This window comes from Setaria italica, chromosome V (assembly GCF_000263155.2).
Source record: "Setaria italica strain Yugu1 chromosome V, Setaria_italica_v2.0, whole genome shotgun sequence".
Taxonomy (NCBI): domain Eukaryota; kingdom Viridiplantae; phylum Streptophyta; class Magnoliopsida; order Poales; family Poaceae; genus Setaria; species Setaria italica.
Genome location: NC_028454.1, coordinates 29,817,223 through 29,827,966, shown reverse-complemented (window position 1 = coordinate 29,827,966; position 10,744 = coordinate 29,817,223). Strand labels below are relative to the sequence as shown.

Here is a 10,744-nt window from a genome sequence, read left to right as displayed (position 1 = left end):
CAGGTTGCATATGGTTTACCACCGCTAGAGAATGTAGCTAATCTGTTTGGGATTGGTTACAGCGTGTAGCCTTACCAATGCATCTCCAAGTTTAGGTCGGGGTAAGTGCTATTTGTTGGGCTGTCTGGCTGAGCAGAAATGATACTATCTTTGATAAACAGAATAATGCATTCCTACATGCAGGTTACCTTCAGGGCTACATATATATGCTTCTAGTCCTTGCTACAGAAGGAGACGACTGGGTAAAGATGATCAAGTGGCCGTGCCGTACTTTGGAAACGACAGTCATGGAAGTCTTCATCACCAACCATGGGTGAATGTCTCTATAGAATAGGCTATCGACTTAATCCCCATCTGTGCCCATTAGTTTTGTAATTAGCTCATATTTAGTCCTTCTAATTAGCATTCGAATATCCGATGTGACCCTGCTAAAGTTTAGCATCTCGTATCCAAACGTAGAATCCTTACATGCACATGCACGTCAGAATCGCCGAGAGAACTCTGACAGATGCGTCCACGGAAGAATAGTTTCACTTGATTGTTCTACGAGTTGAAGAGAAATCTACCGCCAAATATTCGACGGTGACTTTTCTTATTTTTCTCCATTGATTTTCACTATTGATGTGATGTTCGATTTTGGTGGTTTCTGGTTTATATTGCGGAAAATTTTGAAGCTTCGACGTTGTTGATTTGGCAAGAGACAGAGACCAACTTAACGAGATAGGACTGTCTTACTATACTCCCTCCGTTCTTTTACATGTCACATCATGTTTCTAACTTCATGACGATCCATATAAATTTTTTTGAGAGTTCTTCTCTCACCTTCACGAAAGTAAACATTTTCATGGGAGTCGTTTATTCTCTCAAGAAAATAACACCTCTCGTGAAATTTCCATTTTGTGGTAGTGTGCCGTTTTGTTTTGGGTTAGTTTTGATAATGTACATGCAGTCCTTTTCTTTATTTGTCTACTAGTGAAATTTCAACAGCATATAACGCTACATTCCTACATCAATATTTTGTATGTATCATAGTTTTGAGCTATAGTATACAAAAGTCTTCTTAGTATTTTCATACTACGGAATGAACATGGCATATCAATTCATAAACATGATAATCATATTTGTTTCTTCAGAAATTTGAATCCAGCTTGAACATAACTAATGTGCATATTCTTGTTTCTTATTTTAAACCACTATGCCGTTTCAATAGCGCTTCTGTGTGCAATCACACCTAGAGGGTATACATGTGGTAGCGACCATACTACCGTTGCTGTTTAAGTTCGTTGATCATATATAAAACTTTATTTAATACCTTATTGGGTTACAATCATAAATCTACAAGCATATACACAACATCTTCCAAGATCACCACCTAAAAACTAAGTTCATGGTTCGCTGGTCATTATGGTAAAAACATTAGAGTTTCTTGAGCTTAATCTGCGCCCCATACTGTGGCTGCAGAGAGGAGATTGCGCATGGTGCATGCGTGTACGACGGTGAGAGCTCGAACGAGAAGTGTTGCAGGATCATGGTCAAGCCCATCTTGGCCTCCAGTAAGGCGAAGTTCTGACCGACACATATCCGGGGCCCCCAACCGAATGGAAAGAATGCCGGCGCGTCCTTGGATGCCTTGGAGACACCCTCCTTGAACCTCTCTGGCCTGAACTCATCAACATCTTCTCCCCAAACCTCTGGATTGTGGTGGATGCACGCAATTGGAAGTGCAAATGTAACACCAGGTGGATACTTGACACCTCCAAGCTCTGTTTCTAGATACGTCTCCCGAGCAAGTATCAGTAGAGGTGGGTACAGCCTCAAAACCTCATGTAATATCATTGTAACCTGCAACAGAAAAAAGGTAGAGAGTTTTAGGGTGGTGACAAAAATGAGAATATCGCACAACATATACCATGTCTTGGTAATTTTGTACTCACAATTTTGAGCTGATTAATGCCCTCAGAGTCCAGCTGGTTCTTCCCAAAGATGCGAAGAACCTCCTCCCTTGCGCGATCTTGCCACTCAGGATGGATGCTCAGAACCACCATTGTCCATGTGAGCAGCACTGCGGTAGTCTCCTGTCCTGCGAAGTAGAATAGCTTTAGCTCCCCGATTATGTCCTCTGTGGTCATAATTGGCTTGGCGCTCCCGATTTCATGGCTTTCTTTAGTGTTGGACTCTAGTAGCAATCCTAGTAGATCGTCATTGTTGAGACCCTCCTTCATTGCCCGCTCCCTCTTTTTGATTATGCCTTTCAGAAGTTCCTCGACTTCACGCGCGTTTGCCTGCATCCTTTTGTTTAGCCTTGTTGGTAGGAACCTGCATAAAGAAATCAACACATTGAACATCTTCTCCTTTGAGATCTGTTGAGGTTTATGTTAGATAAATGAAGAACTTCCCCAATTCTTATTCTTCTTCTTTTTTTCATTCAGCAGCTGCTGGGATGTTATTTTCAGATTTGCTACAGTGTAAAATTGTTTTGATAATTCCGTGCAATTTGTGGTACATTTTCTTGAGGACAGTTTCCTTATTATTATAGCGATGATCGGTTTTGGTAAATCTTTTGCTGGAACTGTAACAAGAACGGCCACGTTATGTTTGTTTAATTCCATTTTCTAAACAATCAGCCGATTAGCGCCACAATTTTAGATAAATATTTATACGATCTCACCTGTAAGCTGGGATATGCATCTTGCTTGCCATCTGTGAAGCATTTTGTGCCTGCTCCGATTGCAACTGGAAGATCCTTCTCCCTTCACTGAAGCTGCTCCCGAACGCCGCGCGGGAGATGACGTCGCCTGTGAGATTTTGGAACTCCGGCCACACATCTATCTCCTGCATACCATCAGACCCGACAGAGTCCTCCCATCTGCGTATCAGCTCACTGGAACAGGCAGCGAAAGCCGGCAACATCCTCTGCAAAAAAAAAGCAAAAAAAACAATCAATTCCCCGTTACGACGGTGCAAACATATCGAACATGAACCCTGTTGTCAAGCACATACAAGCTTCAGGAATTTCACACGAAATTCAGTTTTGCACGAGTTGGACAATTCCGAACAAAGCCTGAATTGCAAATTCAATGAACCAATATAAGGTCACAAGTAGAGGAAGTGACCTTGAGCTTTTCGAGATGGAAGGCATGGTTGATAATCCTCCGGTGTGTGACCCACTTCTCGCCTTGGTGGACCGTCAGGCCGTTGGCCAGCAGCCTCTCAATCCAAAGAAAAGACCTTTGCTTCCCGAACTGGCCGTGCTTGTTCGCCAGGATCTCTCGCATCAGCTTAGGATCGTTCACGATCACTCTCGGCTCGGGCCCGAACCATGTCACGGCAACATTACCTGCCATTTGGGCGAGATCCCATGAATGTATCCGGGGAAACGAGACAACAATCACCAAATTAATTGTGAAGGGGAACAAGAAGTACTGCTAGTAGTCTAGTAGACTAGTACCGTGCTGCCTGGTGATGCTGTGCTCGAAGGAAAGAGCTCGGGGAGCGATGGCGTGCGACGCCGGCGGCATGGGCTGGGAGCGCGCCGCCGCGGCGAGCCGGACGAACTCCTTCATGTCGCCGGAGGGGAAGCTGTAGTCCGTGACAGGTAAGCCCTGCGCCCGCAGGGCGCGGCCCAGCCTGTGCGGGCGGAGCCAGAACCGCCCCAGAGCCCGCCAGGCACACCACAGAGCCGCCAGGGCCCCGAGCGCGCAGAGCAAGCTCCACGGCGGCGCTGCTGCCGGTGATGCGCCGAGAATCGCCATGGCTGTCGCGAATCCGTGACCTCTCACTTGATGCTTGGGACAGTCGGAGGTTAAGACGTGGCGAAATTGGCTGGTGAAGACGAAGACCGTGGGCGGACGACTCGGAGAAACCTCTGATAAAGGCTGCTCTGGACGTTGGTTCTCCGACGCTTCCTCCAGGTGTCTTCTCCATGGTTTCGCTAGTCACATCTGTCATTCTGGGACAAAACCACAGAAACTGTTCTCTGTCGGAAGATTTTCGTTGCAGTATTGCACCACTCACAGTAATCAAAGACGATTCTTGTTTGAGAGAAACTACGGCGACTCTGCTTCGCATAATAGTCTCACAGAGCAACTGCAGCTTGCGTAATTGGTAATTGGGGGTGTTTGGATCTGACTAAAATATATATGTCACATCGAATATTCGGAGGCTAATTAGGAAGACTAAATATGAGCTAATTATAAAACTAGTTACACTAATGGAGGCTAATTCACGAGACGAATCTATTAAACCTAATTAATCCACCATTAGCACATGTTTACTGTAGCATCATATTGTCAAATCATGGACTAATTAGGCTTAATAGATTCGTCTCGCAAATTAGTCTCCATCTGTGCAATTGGTTTTGTAATTAGCCTATGTTTAATACTCCTAATTAGTATCTAAACATTCGATGTGACAGGAATTTTAGGAGGTGCTAAAGAAATAAACACGCCCTGAGACTTATTTCATTGATTGCTTAGGCTGAAAATGCAAAAACTAGGCTCTTGTTTACTTCACCCCCAACTCCCAACTTTGGCACTATGCAAAAAGAAGATTCCCCATCACATCAAACTTGCGGTGCATGCATGGAGTACTAAATGTAGACAAAATTAAAAACTAATTGCACAGTTTTGTTGTACTTTGCGAGACGAATCTTTTGAGCCTAATTAGTCAATGTTTGGACAATAATTCACAAATACAAACGAAACGCTACAGTGTGCTACAGTGCTGTAACAGTAATTTGGCACCTCCCAACTTTGGCAACTAAACAAGACCTAGTACTACACGGAAGCATGATTGGGGCCAGACAGGCTTCTGAACTCGCACAGTATGGTGTGTCCTCCCAGCAGAGCACAAATGGCAAAAATACTGTAGTCCATAGCGACCCTGTTATTTGGCGGGATGAACCGAAGGGGTTCAAATACTCAAATAGATATTACCGTATCCGGATCTGGATACTTAAAGTTGGATATTTAATATACGAATAGGACGAATATCATTATTTGATATATATTGATGCTATTCGTATCTGTATTCAATCTGAGAAAAAAATTATTATCTCCGATCATTTTCATCTTTGTTCGGTGGTCACCGTGTCGCTAGCAAAGTGAGTGCTAAGTGGTAAAGGGCATGTCATCCTATCTAGATGACAAACCACCCATTGTAAACTTTGCTTCTTCTCTCCTAATGAAATACGGTCACGAAAAAAAGTGGCAACACCGTGCCGCGGAGGCCATTGCTCCTAGTCCTGTTCGGTTGGACCTGCATAGTTGACTGGGCTAGGGCTAGGCAGGCAGCGTGTTGCCCAGAGACGGGTCCATCTGCCCATGGACTTGCCATCGTCTCTCCGCTGTTTGTTCTTCTCGGCTAGACTTATAAACCGGCTGAAAAGCTAAAATGGCTGATTTGCTGTGAGAGAAAAACACTGTTCGGTGGCTGATAAGCCGGCTGATAAGCTGAAGCGAACAGGTCGAGCTGCGAGGGTACTAGTTGGGCTTATTCGTGTTGACTCTCGTCGGTCCATTAATGAATTGGTTGTTCTGCCTCTTGGCTGACGACCGTTTTGTTTTTTTGTGATTTTGTGATGTCTCAATGAACAATGCTATCTCCGTTCGGTTGCGACCGTCTTTCTTTTTTTGTTCTCATTCAGTTTTCTATGATTGTTGGGCTTATTTGTGATTTCACGGTGCATAGTGCTGGAATAATATTTTGTTGGCCTTTTTTTTGTTCTCATTCAGTTTTCTATTGATTTTCAACTTAATTAGCTTGTTCTAAACGTATAATATATTTATGGATAGAGGGAGGGACTACTTATCCAGTGAGGACCAATGATAGTCACCCTTGGATGATGAGTGATTGACAACGTTGTGTTGGTTTGATGTTGCTCTTAGCTTGTGATGTGCACGTGTAGGATGCGACGTGACGGTCGACGGCGTGCGGTGAAGGTCAAGCGAAAGGTTCGTGCCGATGGACCAAGGGCGGTGAAGGATGAACGCGAGTAGACTTGGACCGATGGACCCGAGGAGTCCGGGCGAAGTCACGGGCGGTCCACATGGTGCACGGAATGGCAAGAGGGCATGATAGGATGGAGACGGCGTCGGTCGAGTCAAGCGGGAGGCTTGGCGGAGGCTGGACACGCGTCGACATCGAGGAGGTCGCGTGGCGGCCAAGCAAAGATGGACGGTTTGGGTGGTTTGGGCCTCAAAACCACCGCGTAGGCAGGTTTCCCGATTTGGGCCTCAAAACCGGGAGCGAGCCCGGTGCGGCCGGAGCTTCGAGAAGGAGGGCACGTGACGTCATCGCGAAGCTTACGTCGAGGCGAAGCAAAGTCATGAAGGCCACGTGTCCGTCCGATGCGTGGATAAAAACTTGGACCAAAACGCCCCTGCGTGGGTAGTTATCTTAGTTGTAGCTGTAGGGGTAGTATAGTCTTTCATCCTGGACTATAAATAGGGATGGAGGGATGGTTATTTCAGTATCTCTTTGCTTAGCAACTCATTATCTTTTGGGTTAGAGGCTAGTCATGTGCTTAAAGTGAGAGGAGAGAGGGAGATTAGAGAGTGATTACTCTTTTCTCTTGATTTCTTCATCTGTAGTGGGTGGATGAAGGGAGGAGGCTAGTCCTATAGAAGATGTTCTCGTGATTTAGCTTTATTTGTTATCTCAAATTGTGCTAAATCTTTGATTCCCGAGTGTTTTTCTTTTTCCCCATTTTTGGAACTATTTTTGGGGAATTTTCGTTCATCACGTTTGAGCCCGAATCTCGTGAGATTGGTTGAAGGGAAATGTTGCTAAGACCTTGGAGAGCATCTTTGATATGATCCCCTTCTAAATCTCTCACGGATCCGGCTTGGATTTCGAATTTCTTCCAAATTGTGTTTTTGAGTTAGGGTTTCGGTTTTCTCCAAGATTAGTGATGTATACTTGAGTTTTTCAGGATTTGCTTTATAGATCTATTTGCCCTTGGGGTATTGCATCCTTGTCTCAAGTTTCATCTTGATCTGTGAAGTATGGGAGGAAATCTTATGATTTGAAGTCTTGGCTGCTCTTCTTGTTCTTCTTGTGTTCTTGTTCTGTTCGTCTCTGTTCATTCGTAGGAATCGTTCCACCGGGAAGGGGCAGACAGTAGGCGCTCACGTGCGTGGAGCGAGCAGCCTGGTCAGCGGTCCAGCTCGCGTGTGAAAGGTGGCCCAGCTGTGCTCAGGTGCTTGAGGCCCAGCGTATGCCAAGCAGGCCCGGGCCAGGTGGCAGCAGCACGCGACCCAGTTCAAGCCTGCTTGCTGCTCAGGCCGGCCACCAGGCCAAGTGGGCCAGCGCAGGTCACCAGGAGCACCAGACCGCAAGAAAAAAAATCCACCAGTAGACCATGCGAACGTCCAGCACAGTGAGCACCTCCTTTTGGGTTGTTAGTTGATTCATGCCATTGCTAATGAATCTTTGTTATTTTGTTTAGCATTTTAATCTCTAGTGTCTCTTGCTAATCAGTGCTACTTGCGTTAGTTTTTTTTATCACTCTTTGCTAGTCATGCCTAGCACTTAAATTAATCTTTGATTATGCATGCTTAGTTAGATAATTAACTAGTAGTAATCTTGGTTAACCGGGTGTTGAGAAAACTTGTTGGAGTCAATTCATATGTTGCTTCCGCTATGTCTTGTGCGTCTCTTATCGTTCCTAGGGTGAGCTTGTCACGAGTTGACTTGCGTCATCTTGACGATTAAACGCACGGTGTGCTTTGGGGTTGCGTTTGGGACATAGGCCTTGTTCTCGTTGAGAATTTTTATAGGCTCTCATTCACCCCCCTCTGGTCGCTCTTTCGGTTCTTCAGAGCCGGTTAAGGTTTCTCCATACCCTAATCGGTTTCGAAACCTATTATGGCGACCTCTGAGCGTTCTTCCTCGACCGCCGCACCCTACTTTGATGGCTCTGACTATCGGTATTGGAAAAGTCGCATGAGAGCCCATCTAAATAGTAGAGGAGCAGGGGTTTGGGAAATCACTCAGGATGTGACTTATGTGATTCCTGCTACTCGTGTGACTTAGGATGATAGGGAGAAGTATCACGCCAACAGCAAGGCGGTTGATATTCTATTTGCGAGTCTGAGTCGTGCTGAGTTTGATCGAGTCGAAGATCTATCTCTTGCTCATGAGATTTGGTCTCGACTTCAGAGTTTCCATGAGGGAAACAGTCAGGTGAAGGCTAGACTCTTTGAGACTTATAGGCGTGAGTATGAAAACTTTGTTCATTTGCCTGGTGAGTCTGCCGATGCTTTGTTTCAGCGTTTCTTGTCTATTGTGAACAAGATGAAAGCAAATATCACCGTCTTACCCTACACTGATTATGATAGAGCTTTAAAGCTCCTGCATGCCTTGGATCACGAAGTGTGGGGTACGAAGGTTGATGCTATCATCGAGTCATCCAATTATGAAACACTTTCCATTGATGAACTCTTTGCCAAGTTGAAATCCACAGAAGTTGACAAAAGGCTCCAAGCAAAACAAGGAGGCCCTACTGATCCAAATAGTATGGCTCTCATGTCAGGCTCTGGACAGCCTAAGTCTTTGAGTAACTTTTCTTCTATGTCGTTTGCCTTGTCTTCTTTGGTTTCTATTTCAAAGGAGCAGCTGGAGGTTCTTGATGATGATGAGCTCGCCTTGATCACGAGGCGATTCATGCACTTCAACGACAATCGCAAGAACAAGCGAAGGAACAACAACAACTGCTTCGACTGTGGGAAGCAAGGACACTTCGCCACCGACTGCCCTGACAAGAACAAATCCAAGAGCAAGTACGACTACAACAAGCACAAGAACAAGGACGGCACCAATAAGAAGAAGAAGTACACCGACCGCGAGAAGAAGGAGTATTGCAAGAAGGCCAAAGCGCGTGCCTTCATCGCCTCCCTCAGCGACGTCGACTCCGACACCGATGACCACACCGACTCAAGCTCAAGCGAGGAGGACGATGACCGCAAGGCAAAGAAGAAGGACAGCAAGAACTTCAATGACCTCTGCTTCTACTCTGGCAAGAACCGCGACGGGTACTATGTCATGGCTCTCAACTTCAAGAAGGATGACAAGGAAAGTGACTCCGACACAGAAACTGAGGTAAAGCCTACTCCTGAATAACTAACTCTAGAAGTAGAAGAACTTAATAATTGCCTAATCAATCAAGATAAACTGCTTAAGAAGGTTGCTAAAGAGCGAGTTGAGCTTAAGGCTAAGTTAGAAAGTGCCTTGATTGAGATAGATATGCTTAAATCTACTCCTATTGTTTCTGATCTTGTTGAGTGTGATGAATGTGGTGTTCATATGGCTAGTCATGCATCTTTACAATCTCAGCATGCTTTGTTGGTAGATGAATTGGATTTGACTAGGGCTGCTTTAGATGAGGTCAAGACTAGGCCTGTTTTGCTTGGTGCATGTAAGTCTTGCCCTACTTTGCAAGTTCAGTTGGATGATGCATGTGCTAAGCTTAGTGCTTTAGAGAAGTCTGAGTTCATTGCTAGTTCTAAACTTTCTGAATGCACTATTTATCCTGAACTCAAGCTTAATTTGCAACATGTTAAGGATGAAAACTCCTACTTGCGCACTATTCTTAGTTGGGTGTCAAGTAGGGAACCTCAGCTAGGCATAATAATTCAGGAGTTCAAAAGGGCTGATGGTTTTGGACTTGGGTCGGTTATGAAGGGTTGTTATTTTAATGGGTTGCACAAGTTCTTTGATGGGTTGTGTGAGAAGGTAGGTCAAAACAGTGGTGAGAGAAAGAAACCAAGCTACAATCAGTGTGAGCCACCAATTGACTACACCCCTCGAGAGTCACCCACTAAAAATAGAGAGCAACCTAATCTAGCTTGTGAGCAAAACTTGTCTGAGTGTGTGAGAGATGGATTTTTCATTGAGACACCACCCAAAGCACCCAAGAAAGCCATTTGGGTGGAAAAGCCAAACCATCTCAAGAACAAGCTTGACACACTTCCGAAAATTGCTCTTAAGAAACCTCCACCAAAATTCCAAGACAAGCCACAACCTAGAGTGAATTCTCAGCCAAAACAGCTTGCTAGATTCCACTGAGTATTGCAAGAGATGGGGTCACCTTGAGGAGTTTTGCTTTCGCAAGAAGAAGGCTTTGAGGAGGCGTGAGCGTGAGTGGGGCAATAGGGACATGTGCCACCCTTCTCATGGTGTACATGCGCCTAGAGCAGCTCCTCCACCTCGTCGTGTGGATTGTGTGCGTTTTGCTCCTTCACGTGTTTTTGCCAGGCATCCTCCTCGCCATGATCAATATGGCTCAGGACAGCATGGCCGTGGCTTTGAGTCTCGGAGCTACAACGGACCACGTTTTCCCCCTAGCGTTGGCCGTAGTCCTCCTGTGAGATGAGAGATGGTTGATTTTGCTAACCCCACTCTTGAGCAAATGGTTCGACACTGGTATTCTAATTTTTCTAACCCCAGTGTTGAGTCATTTGCTCATCCTTGGTCTCCCTTTGTTTGAGCAGGTCAGAGTCCTGGAGAACACGTGGCTTATTGATTCCGGTTGCTCTCGACACATGACCGGTGATCACAGATGGTTCTCCAGCCTCACCCCGGTGATGACCAAGGAGTACATCACTTTCGGGGATAATATCAAAGGTAAAGTGTTGTCTGAAGGTGTTATCAAGGTGAGTGAGAATTTCATACTCAAGCGAGTTGCTCTTGTTGATTCTCTTGGTTTCAATTTGCTCTCTGTGTTGCAACTGCTTGATGATGGTTT

The 10,744-nt window shown here is 45.4% G+C and overlaps 1 protein-coding gene across 1 annotated transcript; it reads right to left on the bottom strand.

Moving 5' to 3' along the window:
* Nucleotides 1-1,267: 1,267 nt before the first annotated feature.
* LOC101760845 (cytochrome P450 72A14) lies at nucleotides 1,268-3,864 on the bottom strand. Its single transcript, XM_004969180.4, has 5 exons — nucleotides 3,449-3,864; nucleotides 3,114-3,337; nucleotides 2,669-2,913; nucleotides 1,935-2,316; nucleotides 1,268-1,842 (listed from the first exon to the last, which is right to left on the bottom strand). Exons 1-5 carry the CDS (start codon nucleotides 3,750-3,752, stop codon nucleotides 1,417-1,419), a joined length of 1,581 nt encoding a protein of 526 aa, XP_004969237.1. The 5' UTR covers nucleotides 3,753-3,864; the 3' UTR covers nucleotides 1,268-1,416.
* Between the last annotated feature and the right edge of the window lie 6,880 nt (nucleotides 3,865-10,744).